Here is an 18140-nt window from a genome sequence, read left to right on the forward strand (position 1 = left end):
TAATTTACGCGCGAGCCGCGAAGTCAATCAAAGAAACAATGCTGGTAATATACACTCCTTGTGTGTACTATAGCCTACGACATTCATTTACGGATAAATACTCATTACTAAGAAGTGGACAAACATGTACAGTTGTCAGGAAAACATGGCGTTATAATTTTATGAGGTTAATTACTTACCCATGATGAAAAAACAGCTCCAAATGTGAGTAGACAACAGCTGAGGAGCAGAAGCGCTTGTCGACCGGCGCGGACAAATGCGCGTCTGTGGTGAACGGGAGGGCTCTGGCTCGCGCGCGATTTTCGTCGCGCGCTGCGACGCATCGCTTCCTCGTCCGGTTTGTTCCTGGCGTGAGCAGCGCCGAACGTGCTGTTTTTTTGTTTCGGCACTCACGTTATCAAATGAGACCATGCACACTGCCTGCCTGAGCAGCGCTTGTCAGGTGTGTCTCAGCTGCGTCAAGCTGTAGCAGATCTACAGAAAGGGTGGCTCGCTTTTTTTTTTTTTTTTTTTTACACGTGACGCGAGCGTTTGTCAGCAAGAATAGATTGTGAATATGGTGTTTTGATGATTATGATGATTCTAGACCACTTTTTACTGCAGTTTAAAAGTCTGTCTCTGTCACAGAGATGAGGAAATACAAAGACTACTCCAACTTCCCTGCCTCCCTTTCAAAACAAAAGCCCTCCGACACAATCCCATCAGTTGCCGATACAAGGCATTTTATTTTGACACATTTACAGGACAGTGTTGTTGGCAATGCAGGAGCTTGTATAACTTCATAAATGCGTGGAAATTGTGCTTGGGAAAATACAGTACTAATATCTGCGGGCTGTGGTGCAGCGGCGGCGTTGCAACAATGCTGCATGTGTCAACTACACACGCTCTCCTGACGTGCACTGTGTAAAACGGGCCTAACCCACTGGGCTAAGCTGTTAAGCATTTTAGAAGCAGACCGTCCTGCCAGCTGATACTGTAGACCATATGAGACTGGGCCTATTTCGTCATTTTCCCTTGATTTTGTGGTCATTTTTCCTTGATTTTAGTGATTCTACCATGGCACTTTGGTGGGCTGCAGCCTGCAGTCCACCCACAGCGAATTAGATCAAAGAATTTCGGCCGTTTTTCAGTCAAAAAACAAAAAGCTCATCTTTATAGCTATCCAGATCAGTAAGAATAAATACAGTTAGGCATGAAAAAGATATTAGATGTGTGGCTTGTTGTTTATTAAAAACATATCAATCTTATCTTATCTCTCTGAGCCAAACAGTAAGGGCTGCGAAGGCTTTGTCCCGCCTCGTGTCCCAATTGGATGAAAATTTCAATGTCCACGTGTGGCTGGTCATTTTCTCCAGCAATCATTAGTTTTGTTGTTTTTTCCGGGAAATTTTAACACTTTTTTTACATGGAAAGATACCCAAAATAACGGAGCAGCAAGACAGAGCTCAGCAAAAAGCAAGACCAAGATGGCAAAATTATGGTGAACAGTTGAAGAGGCACTGCAATCATTTCTGCTGCTCAAGCCTGGATATTTATTCAGTTCAAGTGACGTTAATGTTGTTTTTTTTGTATTTTAAAGGAAACTGGGCAACGTTTCCAAGACTGAGGGAAAAGACATGCCCTTTGACCCAATGCAAGGGTAAGATTTAAAGAAAAAAGCTGAATGCACTTTGCTGAATGAGATCAAAAAGGTCTATATCAGCCATAATATCTGTGTTGTGTAACACCACAGAGCAGTTCTCATTGTACTACATGTGTTTTCAGCTGCTGGAAGCAAGGAGAGCTGTCTTGGCCAAAGAAGAAATGGATGTTTGGAGAGGAATCACAATAGGCATGATATCAGATGAGGGCAATGGCACAGCTGACGGGGAAGCTGCAGACTATGCGGCCACCGTCCTTAAGAAGCCAGGAGCTCTCTGAACTATGTGCTGTTCTTCAGAAGAGACTGGAAAGGAACCCAAAATATGTAGCAACACACCACAAAAGGCTACATATTGGGCCGCCTTTCATTTAGACTTCAGAATTTAGCCATATAGCCTGTTTCTATGGAAGTAAATTTGTCTCATCTGCTTTTTAATTGAAAAAGACATTGAATTTTGAGCACTGAATACATCTAAATTATGTATCTGAATGTTTTACCTTCTACCACATCATGCCACATGTAGACCTCATCTATGCCAGACTTCAGAAGAGGAACATTGATTCGGTCCATATTAATGGCTGCATCCAGTAGTTTCAGCAGGACATTCAAAAAATCCTGTTTTTAATATGATCCATAATTATTTGCTCTCACATTCTTATAGCATTTTTTTAAGTGCAATGATTTTTGTTGTCCACAAAAATTCCCTCCATTCCATGGTTAAGCACAGCAGTGGCCTTCAGCTGGCAAAGAAGCGTCGGACACTCAGTCCAGAGGAACTTGAGAGGATTGCAGCAGAGGTGGGTGCACTGTATTTTGTAGAAATCAGTAATTTGGCATTTTGATAGTGGTAAGATTACTTACAAATATTACTTATAAATAAGTAAAAACATCAGAAGATTGATCAATTGATTTGTCAAGGTGCAGGTGTTTTTTCATGTTATTAAGCAGCGAAATATGAAAACAAGTTTGGCAACCAAGTAGTTTTTGCACAACTTAGATGTTGTGACGTACATAGAGATGCATAATATGGATACAACTACCTTTTTCTTGAACCCCTCCTTCCTTATACAGTATAAAATACGTAATCCTATTAAGACTGCTTTTTTACCTGTAACTTAACTCAACTTTGAAAAGAATTAAAACTTTTCACAGAAACACCATGGCACAGGAGAGACTGAATGCACTGGCCATGCTGTAAATGAAGAAGAGACTGGTGACTGAGATGGCAGACTTCAACCAGAAAGTCATAGACAGGACAGAAGGAAAGAAGGGCAAAATTTATGTTTAAGTAGTGCCAATGGCTGAGGGTTAGACAGCATTAGAAAGCTGTTTTGGTTTTAGATTTGAGGTGTGGTTTATTTTTGCTTTTCTGCTCAACTATGTTCCATTTATTGTTGGCATTTTTAAATATGAAATCCCAGTTTGATATTAGTGAACTATCTTTTGGTTTTATAATGAACTTGTAATTAATGTAAGGATAGTTAGCCTTTATTCAGAAGAAAAAAGGGAATAAACTCTGATTAACTCTACACGCTACATTTTCCTTCTTATTAATGCTGTGATCATGTGGACATTATAGCAGCTGTCAGGTGTGCAGTGCCAGGATAAATTGAGCCACCCCCGAATCCTTTAGCACCAGCCGCCACTTGTGTCAGTTATTGTCTATTACTGAATCCTACACAAACAAAGCACACAAGTGGTTTAAAGAAGAGTTAATATACTCATAGAGGTACCTGGGTTTGCACTGGCTGACATAGAATAACCACAGCCCTTGACTTCTTTTTTGTCCTCTCTGGGGATGAGCTTGAATTTCGGCGTCAGGTGACCAGTGGAGCGTAATGTGATTGGCTAGATGTTAGTTTGACTTGATCTAGAATCAATTGCTTTTCTCTAGGTTCCCAGCTGTTTACACTGAATTTTGTACCAGGTATTTTGGCACCCGAATTTGGCCTATCGAATTTAAGCAACTTGAATTTAGTCAGTCAGTCAGTCATTTTCTGTAACCGCTTGTCCTCGTAAGGGTCGCGTGGGGGCTGGAGCCAATCCCAGCTGCCATCGGGTGGAAGGCGGGGTACACCCTGGACAGGTCGCCAGACTATCGCAGGGCCAACACATATAGACAGACAACCATACACACTCACAGTCACACCTAAGGGCAATTTAGAGTCACCAATCAACCTGAGCTGTATGTCTTTGGACTGTGGGAGGAAGCTGGAGACCCTGGAGAGAACCCACGCAGACACGGGGAGAACATGCAAACTCCGCACAGAAGGGTCCCCGCCCAGACCGAACCTCATTCCAACCGTGTTTCGAACCAGGTTAAATTGAAAATTTGAAATTAACTTGAAAATTAAAGGTGAAATTTAGTTATTGAAAATTTAAAGAGTTAAATTCAGTGGCAAAAAGATTCAGATACATAATTTCAATGTATAAATATCCAGTGCTAAAAATCCAATGGCTTTTTCAATTCAAAATCAAATGAGACAGATTTACTTCCGTCAGGAGTGTGTGACTTCAGCCTTGCCGAAATGCAGCATGTTTCATGCTTGTGGTGTTCACCACAAGATGTGGTGCTGCCCGCAGATAATAGTACTGTATTTTCATATTTATAAGCACAAATTCCACTCAATTATGAAGTCGTGCAAGCTCCTGCACAGCCGACAACATGGTCTTGTAAATGTTTCAATATAAAACGCAGCTGTATAAGCAACTGATGAGATTCTGTCCACAGAGATATCATCAGGACTGTCAGCGCTTTTGTTTTGAAAGGGAAGCAGTGAAGTTGGAGTAAAACAGCCATCTTTGTATTTCCTCATCTCTGTGACAAAGAGAGACTTTTACACTGCAGTAAAAAGTGGTATGAAGTCAGTAATCATCAAAACACCATATTCACTGTCTATTTCTGCTGCCAAACGCATGCGTCAAGCGTAAGGCCCCTTTCACACAGTACGCATCAGGAGCACAAGACGTCAGCCTGGCCTAACTGCTGCATGTTTCGTGTGTGGTGTTCACACATACAGCATCATTGCAACATTGCTGCCCGCTGCTATTAGTACTGTATTTTCATATTAATAAGCACAATTTCCACTCATTTATGAAGTTGTGCAAGCTCCTGCACAGCCAACAACCTGGTCCTGTAAATGTTTCAAAATAAAATGCATTGTATTAACAACTGATGGGATTCTGTCCACAGAGACACTGTCAAAGGGCTTTTGTTTGGATAAGGAAGCAGGGAAGTTGGAGTAAAACAGTCGTATTTATATTTTCTCATCTCTGTGACAGAGAGACTTTTAAACTGCAGAAAAAACTGATATAGAGTCAATACAATAATCAAAACACCATATTCACTTTCTATTTCTGCTGACAAACGCACAGGTCACGAGTAAAAAAAATCGGTGAGCCATTGTTTCTCTAGATTTGCTGCAGCTGAGATGCACCTGACAACCGCTGCTCAGGCGGGGGAGTGTGCACGCTCTAACTTGATAACATGGGTGCCGAAATTAAAAACAACACGCTCAGTGCTGCTCACGCAGTCCTGGCACGCGTTGTGTGAAACGGGCCTAAAAAAAAATCAGCAAGCCACCATTTCTCTAGACGTGCTGCAACTGACACACAGCTCAGACTCACCTGACAAGCACTGCTCAGACGGGCAGTGTGCAAGCTCTAATTTGATAACATGGGCTCTGAATCAAAAAACAACACGCTCAGCGCTACTCACGCTCTCCTGATGTGCGCTGTGTGAAATGGGCCTAAGGAACGGTGGCAGAGACCAGGGGGGCATATGCGCAGATAACAAATATAACCTGTCTACACCTGCATGACTGCATTAATATAAAACAACTGTTCAATCTTTGGCATGTTTTTATTGAAGAACTTTAATGAACAACATGTTCTTCAGTAGTGCAAACAACAGTGCAAATTAGTGCAAACAATAGTATTGTCATCCTTTTGAATAAAAATAAAATAAAACAAATCTTATTAAAGAACTTTCTTTTCAAGGACAATTTTCATAATCTTTTACCATTAGTGAAATATGTGGTAGTTATTCTCTGCCGAATCACCACTTTCAAGGGTTCAGATACAATGGAAGCCAATAGCAGTGGTGAATTGGCAGGAAGTATTTATCATATTTTTCACTAATGGTAAGAGATTATGAAGAAAGAATGACACAATGACTTTTGTATCTAGGCAACAATTTCAACTTCTCCTTGATCAATGAGAAGCGCATTCCAGCCAGAAATAGACAGTGAAAATTGAATTTTCATGATTATATTTACTCTATACCACTTTCTACTGCAGTTTAAAAGTGTCTCTTTTCCACAGAGATGAGGAAATACAAAGATGTCTCTTTTACTCTAACTTCCCTTCTTCCCTTTCAAAACAAAAGCCCACTGACAAATGAGTTGAATTTGTGCTTATAGTTATAAATGTGGAAATATGGTACTCACAGCTGCCGGCAGCAACCTGGCAGCAACCTGGCAGCAACGTGGCAGCAACGCAGCAGCAGGGATGCAGCAGCAGCAATGTTGCAGCAGCGATGTTGCAACAGCGCTGCATGTGTGAACACAACAAGCATGAAACTGCTGCAGATTGACGAGATTGCTGACGTTTGTTGTGTGAATCCAGAGCCCTTTAAGAGAGTGCACTATGTGAAACAAGCCAGAGAGAGAGAGAGACTGTAGCAGCAGCAGCAGCAGCAGCAGCAGCAGCAGCAGCAGCAGTCATATGCAGGTTTGTGGGTTTTTTGTGCAGTGGGAATAAGTCTTTATTGTGTCTACTGCTTGACTATTACCTCATTCCCACCGCAATTAGCAGGTGCACACAGGTTTTCTTAATCACGAATAAACCAGCTAAATATCATAGTGTGTGTGCGTGCGCGTGTGTATGTGCATGTGCGTACGGAGCGACTTCATGGACAGGCAGGAGAATAGGTAAACAGCAGACAGCAGCAGGAACGGAGATCTTTGAAAAATTTTCAGTGGTTTCTTCTTGTCATTTATCTCTTACTTATTAAGTCCGGCTTTCAAACAGATGTGCAGATGTGTTTGTATCAGTGTTTCTACGCTGTATCGGAAGACACAGACCATAATTAGTGATGGCCCAGCTAAAATTACCACATTCACTCGGGTGTTGTGTTCCCATCAATGCCAATTGGAGCCGGAGGTAAAAACTCAAAAAACGATAAAAACTCATGTCTACTACAGTCATTGGACCCGGGTGTGAATGTAGATTGTACACATTCCCACTTCTTTAAAAGCCTGATGTTAGTGGGTGTTATTGGTTTTTTTGTGAAATGGGAATGAGGCTAATGGAAGCCTGAAAAATGTGATATCACCTGCATTGAGCATTGAGAGGGGAGGGACAAAACTGTTTCCCTTCCTACAGGCGGCATAAGTAAGGCTGCCAGGCTCAAGGGGACCCGAGGGTGTATGTACTCAGGTGCTGCAATTTGTTTAGGGGATCAGTCATCAAGTAAAGCAAGTGATGGGAGTTGCAGACACAGAAAAGCAGTTCTTTCCCTTTTAATGACTAAACACACACACACAAAAAGTTCAATACGCAAACACACACACCTGCTGATGACCATGGCAGTGATGACTGGCTCCCATCCAGAGTAAAGCAGGGTGCGGCTGGCTGGGTGCTTGGAGGAGATGACGATCCATAGAGGAGTAAGACACATGAAGAAGGCGCAAACCACTGATGACACATACGGGTAGGTATCTGGGAAGGAAGAGATGCATTCATTCTTCTTTATTCATTTTTATTTTTTAGAGAGCAGTTTTTAGCCAATCCCAGCATGCACTTGGGAACTGGCAGAAAAAAAACCAAGGTACTGTACTGTTCAAGCCTGTTGGTAATCCAACCATGGCTGGGGACACATTTTAGTAGACACTGACAGAAATGTGAATATGCAGCCATATATGGCTCTATATCTCCTGCCAGCAGCTAGAAGTATGCCTCTCTAGGCCACATGTAAGTGAACATGTACAGGGGTTGCTCGGCTGGAATTTAATCAACCAGTGAACTAAAATAACACAAAGGTCTGCACAAAGTAGGGGTGTGCGATATGACAGTATAAGATCATGAAGATTAAGAATGTGTCCAAGATCCGCCATTGTTGATCATTGTATTGTGCTTCAGTGCACATTCGATCTGTTGTAGTTCTATGCTCATACATGCGACGCATCCAGACTTTTTGGCTGGACAGCAGAATGCGTTTTGGCTCTGATGGCAGCCACGGGCAGTGCAGTCTCCGCTCGGACCTGGGGATGAGTGGAGATGCAGAGGGAGGATGTGTTAATGATCAGTGGGTACAGCTGTGTGACTGTGTCTAACGTTATAAGTGTATTGTTCTGCATTTTAACATATTACAGAATTGCCAACTCTCATGCTCCTGGCATGTGACAGACGCTTTCACTGTCAGTTTCACGCTGTCATTACACCAAAGCAAATCTCCCGCCAAAAGTGTTGAACAATCATGTAATGCAGTGAAGGACTGACTATAGAATACAGCTGATTATTTGACAACCGAGGGGCGTGTCATGATAAAGGATCAAACAGCTGATCGCCCGACAGCCCAGCGCAATTAGACAGACAAACAGAGCGGAGCTTCCTTCAAAGCACCAAAGTGTCTGAATGAACACTAGAGTGGAAAGTGACTTCTTTAGACTTCTAAAGACTATTTTGTTTCAGTTTAAGGTTTAGTCAGACTTTGGATGGAAGTATTTAGAGTGCAACACTCCGTGTCTAATCCAGCGGTTTTCACTGAGCTCTCATTATTATTACCAGGGGCAGACGTAGTGATTTGGGGGCCTGGAGCCACAGGTACATTGCCTTATTTTCAACCTTTCTCTTAGTTTAATATGAAATATCCCTAAAATATGTCTTCAGTGTACTCATAGTGGTAAATAAGTCTCTGAAGGAAAAAGGTTGGGAGCCACTGTGCACGGTCTAGCCATATACTAGGTTTTAATCTTGTCTTGTTTTTTCTCAGCTGAAGCACACTATTTGCTAGTACGTTTCATACCTTACCTATAGATACACAGATAAATCAATCATAGCAATCCGTCGAGTCTTGAGTTTCTTTCCTCTCCTTCTTTATTTCACAAGTGGGAAGTCATCGATTAAAACTGAAAAAACAAAGAGTTTGCCCCCCCCCAAAAATTCAACAACGATAATATTTTACCTGACAAAATATATGGTTCCCATCAAAACAGTGGAAAAAAAATTGCACACAGATTAAAATCTGTTCAAAAAGGCACTTTGGCCTACATGTTCTGTTATTCTTTTTTTTTTAGGGCTATATTTTTTAAATTGGGAAATTAGCTTGATTGTACTATGCATTAACATGCATTTTTTTGCTGTAGAAAACCTCTCCAAAGTGTTGGGAATCAGAAAGTGAAAAAATAAACATTAAACCTATTATAGTTAAAAAAAAATCAGATACACTTTTCCAAAAAAAATCCCATCGTTTTTTGTTTTGCAGTTTGTGTATCCCATTATCTGTGCCATTCTGCAAAGCAGCTCCTTTCTGTGATGCTGCAGAGGGTCACATCACACCCCTGACACTTCAGAGAGGGCCCTGATTCTCCTGCCCACTCTGCCTGCAGTAAACACAGAGTTTACATCCTTATGAGGCCCTGCTGCTTGTTAGACTGTCTCCTGATATACCTTTGTCTCATTATTATTATTATTATTATTATTATTATTATTATTATAGGGGCTACCAGGGTTTATTCTAATGCACAAGGCGCTACCAATAACACAAAGTGATAGATACAGTAGGATTAGGTCAATCACAGTGCAGTTTGCTTCAGATGACGTGTGGCAATTAAAAGCAGATACAGAGTCGCACGATCTTCTGATTGGATGGCAAGACCAAAACAAACCTCTGACCTCTCCAAAGGAACTATGGGAAACCAATATGCCGTTTAGCATCAATGCTAATATACTTTTATCACCAAAATATGATTAAAATATGGACGGAAGATCACAATATCGGAGCTGTCATCACAGATTTATTGAACAACGTCCCGTAAAGAGCTACGATGCATCAGAGGCATCCCCCTGAACAGCACAGCCGGCAGCTTTACGCTGCTGAAAAAAGTAAGATGATCCGACCTATAGTCGCAGAGTTGGGACACTTTAGTGGAACACATTTTAGTCGGAGGGTTAACAGATGGCAGCTTTTCTTTGTAACAATTAAAAGCCTACTACTCTATGCTGCAATTCTGCTGCTGCTGTATGTAGCAGATACTTGCCATTTATAATTGTAGCATCCTTGTCCAACTTAGTATTGATTTAAAAAGCAAAACCATGGTGGGGGCGGTGGGCAGGAAATGTCCAAATACTGTGTAGCACCGGTAACACGGACTACAGCAGCATGAGTTGGTTCATCTCTCTTGAACCTGAACATTTACTCTATTAATATTTACAACAGATGCTGCAAATCCACCATCCACCACTCTTTCGTCACAGCTTGAGGTTTTGAGGTTTTTTACTGAAATTATGCTCATCAGGAAAAGAAAATCAATTCACTGATTTGTAAACTCTACCCCTGCTGATTCTGCTACCTGGTGGAGGTTTTCAAATGCAAACATCAGGACAACATCCAGAAAAAAGGTTTAAAAAAAAAAAAAAAAAGCTTAGCTTAAACTAATATGCCAACTGCATGGATAAGCAAGACTATCTCTGCATCTCATGAGGAAAAGAGCCAGTCTGTTTTTGCAACTGGAAAGCAGCACTGCTACAGAGTGAGGCAGGAGGGACCTCTACTGGCTGACTAAAGGAGGTGTCTCACCACAAGGTAAGAAAGTAAATAAAGTAAGTAAAATCCATTCATAGAGCTCTTTTTACAGACTTGGGTCACAAGGTGCTTTACAAGGGCAATATACAACATAAAAGAAAGAAATCAAAGAAGATAAAGTGGCTACCCAAGCCACATAGTTAAAAGTGCAAAAGTATTTGCACAGTATATAATGAAAAAAAATCATAATACACAACAAGAATGCACAAAATATTTTTAAAAAGCCAGAGCTAATGCTATAGGCAACCCAAACACCTCTCTAAACAGGTGCACCTTTAACTGGCCTTTAAAAGAAACCAGAGACAGCAGACTGTAAGGGTGCAGGCAGAGCAAGTAGGTGCTACGGCCTCAAAAGCTTGATCACCACGTGTCTTAAAGGAAGTATCAGAGACAGACAAATTGTTGTATTTGGTCAAAGAGAGCGAGTTGAAAAATATGAGTAAAGTAGTTCAGCCAAAGAAGTGAGAGCCTGACCATGTAGGGCTCTGTACTTGAGAATGAGAATTTTAGACTGGATCCTATATGTGACAGGGAGCCAGTAAGGGGATTTTAGTATAGGGTCAGTGAGGTTTTGTTCTACTTCAATGCAAAGCTTATTATTATTATCATTATTAGGACTAGGACAAAATTATATACCATTTCAGCAACCTCGTGTATGCAGTGTGGTATACTGCAAAAGCAACAACAAAAAAAAAATCCATTCCATCATAGGCCTAAACAAGCGTTGTATTGCAAACCCAGATAATATTAGCAGCGCTGTGCACTTTTTGTTTGCATAAATATAAAAACAAGCCAAAAATGAAAACCCTATGATACTGCAGATGAGATCAAGGGACCAGTAGCACTGCGAGGCTTGCCTGCTGCACATTCACTCTGTAAATGGGGAAACAGCAAAACAAACCCACCTTGAATGCTGCATGCTAGAACTTTGGTTAATGTTGGATAGTATTTACTATAGTATTTGGATAGGCAAGTCTAGACAGCAAAGAGAAATAGAGACGTTAGTTAAGGAAAGGAGACAGTTAAGAAAACAGTGGAAAAAGGCTACAGACGAAGAGAGGGAGGGAATCAGTGTTTTGCAAGAGGAGTTGAGAGACAGGATAGCAGCACTTAGAAGGGCAGAGCATCTTAGGAAAAGAGGAGAAGAAAAAATATGCAAGGACAGCTTTTTTTTTTAAGGACCCTTTTAAATCTGCGAAAGGTTTGTTTAATCAGGAAAAGGGGGGGGCAACTTCTGGCAACGAGGCTAGAGGTTGAAGAATATTTGAGAAAGACTTATTCAGACTTAAAGGAGAATAGGAGTGGAGGTCTTCCACCTGATATGTCTCCATTAGGAGAGATAAGTCAGGAGTTGGATGTTAGGCCACCTAGGTGGAAAGAAGTTCAGGAAGTGGTTAGGCGTGCAAAGGCTTCTTTGGCTCCAGGGCCTAATGGAGTCCCCTGACTAAGTGCCTAAAAGCGCACCTGACATCCTTAAGTTTCTGTGGAAACATCTAAAAGTAGTTTGGGAGAAACAAATTATCCTAAGAGCATGGCAGGGGGTGTCTTCATCCCCAAGGAGAGTCCTCAGATCTTAGCCAGTTCCGGATGATTTCTCTCCTGAATGTAGAGGGGAAGATTTTCTTTAGTGTAGTAGTTTAGAGATTAGCTGGGTACTGAGAAAGGAATGGGTTAATAGACTCAGCGGTGCAGAAGGCGGGGATACCAAGTTTTTCAGGGTGCTTAGAGCATACTAGCATGACCTGGCACCAGATTCAGGCAGCCAAGAGAGAGAAAAGAGACCTGCATGTAGTATTTTTAGATCTGGCTAACGCGTTTGGTTCAGTGCCACATAGCCTCATTTGGAGTGCTTTTGAGTATTTTAGGGTGTTAGGAAAAGTTGTCAACTTAGTGAAAGCATATTTTCAGGACATTAGATTATGTTTAAGTACAGTAGATTTCACAACAGACTGTCAGACGCTAGAGATAGGTATTATGGCAGGATGTACAATTTCGCCATTGGCATTTACAATGGCGATGGAAGAAATTATCAGGGCATCCAAGTGGGTTGTAGGTGGGGAGAGACGTTAAAATGGGATGTGTCTTCCACCAATTAGGGTTTACATGGATGACATGACACTAGTAACTAGAACAGTGCCATGTACAAAGAGGCTCTTAGAGAAGGTAAATAAGAACCAAGTGGGCCAGCATGAAAATCAAGCCAAGTGAGTCTAGAAGTATCTCATTATGTAGAGGGAAATTAAATTATAGGAAATTTATCATAGATGATGGAGAAATTCCAACAATTAGGGAAAAGTCTGTGAAGGTTTGGGCAGGTTTGGGCAATTTAGAAAAGATGTCGCTGAAGGACTGGATAGCATAGATGAGTTAGGTGAAACACTGATGAAAGGAGGTTCCCACCTGGTGACCCCAAAGATGTGTTAGTCTTCACTGCTCTCTGACCTTATATTTAAGCCCTAATAGCCGATTGGTGACCCTAGTTTCTTTAGTGTGTATATTCCTGGAGCACAAGTTTCTTGTGCTCAGCTGAAATCCCCGCTTTCGGCCCGATCCGGCAGGGGTGGTATCAAGTCCATTCAGACCTGCCACCCTGGTTCTGCTTCCTCTTTCTTTCTTTTCTATTATTGCTCTCTGGCATTCATATTTAAGTCGTTATTGCTGATCAGTGATCCTAGGATCCTCACTGAGTGCTTATCCTTTTCTGGAGCACAGGTTTCTTGTGTTTTAGTTGAATACCAAGAATTTTTCATAGTGCTATAATCAAACATGGTTTCCATGAAAGTTAAAATTTACAATGGTAATACTAACCCGTCTGCAATTTTCTTTGTGTTCTTTGTGCATCCAGTAACTGTTTAATCACTAGTTCCAATATATTTTATCTTTCTGATACAGTGGGAACCCCTTGTAGTGATAAGAGTTTTAAATAGTATCAAATGTTCCTATAGTTTCTTTTTTTTCCCCCCATTATGTCATGTATGAAATGACGCAAAATAAACACTCTAAGTGGACTACCGGAATACTCTAGGCAAATTATTTAAAACACCATGTAGAATTGATTCAGTTTAATACATATACAGTAGGTTTGCAGCTGATAACTGCAACCACTTTGGAGCCTCGCTCAGTGTCTCACTCACAGCACTATCTGATGCCAATACCAAGACTGAGGTGCTCCAGTGAGCATGCAAACTCAGAACTGTGTGTCAAACATAAGATAGCAGACGAAGTTGTTCTAAACATCACAATCGCTTGTGCTGTGTTCATAAGATGAGCAACACAGCATGAGGCAACAAGTCATCTACAATGGGAAATGGTGACTGGAAGCAGTGTTTTCCCTACCATTATGGGATAACTTTTATTTTATTCTAGCATCATTCATTTTATTTTATTTTATGAATAGCACAAATTCACAACAGAAGTCATCCAAGGTCACTTTTCACATAAAATAGGTCTAGGCCATGTTTTTTATTGAATAAACTATATGCTTATGTTATTTATCTAATTTATGTTTCAGTCTCTACTGTGTCGCTCTCAATTCTCCTCCGACACGTACACACATTGCTCTTGTGTTCAATTACACTCGGTCAGGTGGAGGCAGCCTCTGTCTACTAAGCGTTGTGGTGTTACGGACCACAAAAGGAAACAAATACCTCATTCCCACTGCAATCAGCGGGTGCACGTGGGTTTATAAACATGGGTAGACCGGGAAATGGCTGTAGTCCTACTGCCACTGAGCTTACCACTGGAGAGTGGGTCTGCCTTTCGGCTCGAGCCGCACATTAATGTCCAAACCCAACTGACTGAGCCCAAGATATTAATCTAACTATTTTCGACCACTTACAGAAACGATAATAATGAAAACAAATAACACACAACGATAGATCACAGCAGGCTGACAGCGCAACGCAGTGACACAGACAAACAGCGTTTTTTCCTTTCAGCGCCACAGCGTCTAAACAGTACAATGTTAAGAAGGGGGACTTCCTCAGACTTCTATAGAAGAGCTGCTCTTAGCTTCCTTTTTTTTCCAATCAATCAATCAATCAATCAATCAATCAATCAATCAATCAATCAATCAATCAATCAACACTAAACAAAGTTGGCCTCAACTTTTCCCAGCACTCCAACAGCAGTGAAGCATCAATCAATCATTTGGTTTACTTTCTAACTGTGACGTTATTTAGCTTAGCTGACTCAACACTAGCTTTATGTGCATTGCGGTGCACACAAAATGGGGTTTAGACATTGATCATAAGCAAAGATATTTTATGACTAAACACAAACTTTTATGTTCAGTCAAGATGCTTTATGGCAAGTAGCCTATGATGATACACCTACATTAATGAACGCTTGAGCAACACTTGAAAAGGGAGTCCACAATACTGGTTACATTGTTGGGTTGCCACTTGATGTGTGAACAAAATTCAGCCCTGACATTTGTTCTGTGTACCATCCCACAACCCCTCCCCTTGTTTTTTTTAATTCATTTTATTCTTCTATACATTGACCTGCGTCCTCACAGAATTTACACAGGTCACACATCACTATTTCGGACCTAAGCTCAGTGCTCCCTCATCCATCAACTCCCACCAGTTGCGGTTTGAGTCTGGCAGGGCGCATCACTGCCAGATCAGCTGGAGTAGCAAAACCGAGGAGTTCCTACAGGAATTACAGAATCAAGCACATTATATCAGTACAGAAAAAGAAGTAATAACTCTATTCACTCCCATAACACCTGTAGACTCCGGCCTGGATTTATTCATTGTGGCATTTTGTTGATGTAGTTAAGTGATATACAATCAGACGCAAACACAGAGTGTTTTATTCTGAAAATTAACTGGATGGTTTGATGTCGTGTCCCTGTTTCATTTCCTGTCTGCTCTGTGTTAAATTCAGCTGAACTGATGAAAAGTGCTCTGGCATCCAGCCAAAATAGGAGCCTTGCAATTAACAACACTTGGGGAGCAAGTTTCTGAGATTGAGCAGAGTCAGTTCCAGTGACGACGACTTACAGGATCCTATCCAACATCCATCTGTGAAGGTTTTTCTGTATGATTATGATGTCCATATTTCCCGTTTTTTGCACATTATATGATTTACCCACTCATACATCCCTAAGAGGCTGCTGCTTACTTGCTGAAAACTCTGCTGCATACATTTTCTCCATGTCTGCATCATGACGATCTGTGATCGACACATGTGGTCTACTCATGACAGCCGTGAACAAGCGTTTATCCAGAATACTTGCACCTGGTTTGACATGATCACACCTTCTCATCCTGGTTTGGCAAACGTACAACAGATTAAGCCAGGAGTCACTGATAAGACTAGGCCAAGGTTAGCTTTTCCATTATGTTGGATTTCTGAATTCTACTTTTGTAGAACGTACAAACATAGAGACTGATCAGACCCCTCTGGTCTGATCAAAGGGACAAAATGTGGGAGAAATACAGGAAACCAAGGATCCTGCCGACTGGGAAAAATATTGATCCCTAAGAAATTTGTGTAAATCAAAAACACACAATGCGAAATCAGACTTCTATAAAAAACATCTCTCAGACAATATGCATAATCCAAAACAGTTCTGGAAAAATATGAACAATATTCTCAGTAGGTCAAATAAAAACAACACTACCCAGATCACATTCAAGAACAATATAATAGAGGACACCTCCATAATCTCACTGAATTTTTATCAAAACTTCTCCTCTATGGGCAGCTTTTGTGCATTCGGCCCTCCTACAGCTTCTGACTCCCCCAGTAGCTCCCTCCCAAGGAGTTCCTTTTCTTTACGAAAAATACTCCCAGTTGGAGTTCAACGTGCAATTGTTCAACTTAAGGATGAATGCATACCTGGACCAGATGGCATTGAGACGAAATGCATCAAGTTAGCTGCCCATATTCTGATGTATCCACTTTGTGACCAATTTAACCTCTCTTTGTCAACTTGCGCTCTCCCTTTCACCTGGAAAAGTGGCATTGTTACTCCACTTCATAAGTGAGGTGACCCTCATGACATACACAACTACCGCCCAATATCTATCATTAACTCTGTAGCCAAAATTTTTGAAAAATTAACTTTCAACCAACTATCACAATACTGCACTGAGTTTAATATTCTGTTTCCATGCCAGTCTGGCATCAGACGCAACTTCAGCTCTGCTAAATTTTACAAATGATGTGTTGACCGCTTATGAGAATGGCAAGCTCACTGGTGCTGTCTTTCTTGATTTAACTAAGGCCTTTGATATTGTTTACCACTTCTTACTCTTGGATAAGCTTTGTTCCACCAGCAGTTTTTGAAATGCTCTACTCTTTATTATCTTATATCTTCATAATAGAAGCCAGTGCATCAGTCTTAACGGTCACCAGTGATTTAATTGTTGAGAGGTGAGTCCCACAAGGCTCATCTCTATCTAGGCCCACTTCTTTTCTCTATATTCCTTAATGACCTCCCTAAAATTTGTTCAGACTGCCAAGTGCATTTTTATAGACACTGCCACTGCTAAATTTTAATGATGGATTTTCATTGGAACAAGTGATTTTTTTTTAAATATCCGTGCCTCTGGATTGATCCAGTGCTGTCTTTCAAAAAACATATTGAATCCATTACGAACAAACTAAGTTGCAGCTTAGGTATCCTGCATCGCTCCATAAATTGCTTAATTTTTCAGATGAGAAAAAGAACTGTCACTCAGCTGTTACTGCCCATACTAGATTATGCTAACGTGGTCTATCAAAACACCTTCAAAACACACCTTCAGCCAATCTATGTTATTTATAATAGTCTCTGTAGATTTATTTTAATATGTCCTTATTAAACTCATCACTGCATCATGTATGACACTTTGAACTGGTTATCCCTCAATACAATAAGATATTTCCATTGGCTCCAGTCCATCTTCAATTGCATCCATTTCAAGAGTTCCACCTACCTAAAACGATATTTTATTACCCTATATAGATCTCCATATCCTCTCAAATAAATTCAGCAACCTTTCTTTTTTGTCCCTTTTACCAGTAAAGAAATTGGCAGACGTGCATGTAAATTTAAAGCTCCCTCAGACTAGAACAATCTACACATTAACACAGGAACAATCAACTCATTCTGCCCCTTTAAGAACTTATTATTTTCATTCCTAAAACCCCTTGCCACTGCTTCTAATGGAAATGCGTTCTTACCCATTTCAATGTTATATGACCTTTAGCCCTCAGTTTTCTCTATCATCATTATAATTATTGTCATTGTTATTATTATCATCATTATTGTAATACTATTATTCTTGTTATCACTGTTCTTATTCAAGACTCACGATGGGCAAAGGTATACAGTATATATATTAACATATGCATGTGTACAGTACATGTATTATTATTACATTTTAATATTATTATTATTACTTTTTCTATTGTTATTATTATTACCATTATTAATGCTGATATATACATGCTTAGTACTTGTGTAGATGTGTAAATATGTATGTATGTGTAAAAGTATACATATATGCACAGTGTGTGGGTCCATGTATGCATATACAAGTATATATAGCAAGATTAGAACGTTGTGGATATTATCATTGTCATTATTATTGTGTACATATATGTACACATATTCTATAATCAGAACATTACAGATACTTTTATTATTACTATACTATCATTACTATTGTCCCCTAGGGCTGGGCGATTAATCAG

The 18140-nt window shown here is 40.5% G+C and overlaps 1 protein-coding gene across 5 annotated transcripts in view; it reads right to left on the minus strand.

Annotated features, from left to right (window-relative positions):
* Positions 1-18140, minus strand: part of slc41a2b (solute carrier family 41 member 2b) — a 72115-nt gene that overhangs the window by 23985 nt on the left and 29990 nt on the right. For 4 of the 5 annotated variants that reach the window (XM_088072913.1, XM_088072915.1, XM_088072914.1 and 1 more), the window contains exons 7-8: positions 7819-7905; positions 7216-7363 (exon numbers count right to left, since the gene is read on the minus strand). In XM_088072913.1, coding sequence (XP_087929039.1) covers positions 7216-7363; positions 7819-7905 — 235 coding nt within the window. The remainder of the gene's footprint in view (positions 1-7215; positions 7364-7818; positions 7906-18140) is intronic. The other variant, XM_042511036.2, reaches the window with a different exon arrangement.

This window comes from Plectropomus leopardus, chromosome 22, assembly GCF_026936395.1.
Source record: "Plectropomus leopardus strain MGB_pleo_1.0 chromosome 22, ASM2693639v1, whole genome shotgun sequence".
NCBI classification, from domain to species: domain Eukaryota; kingdom Metazoa; phylum Chordata; class Actinopteri; order Perciformes; family Serranidae; genus Plectropomus; species Plectropomus leopardus.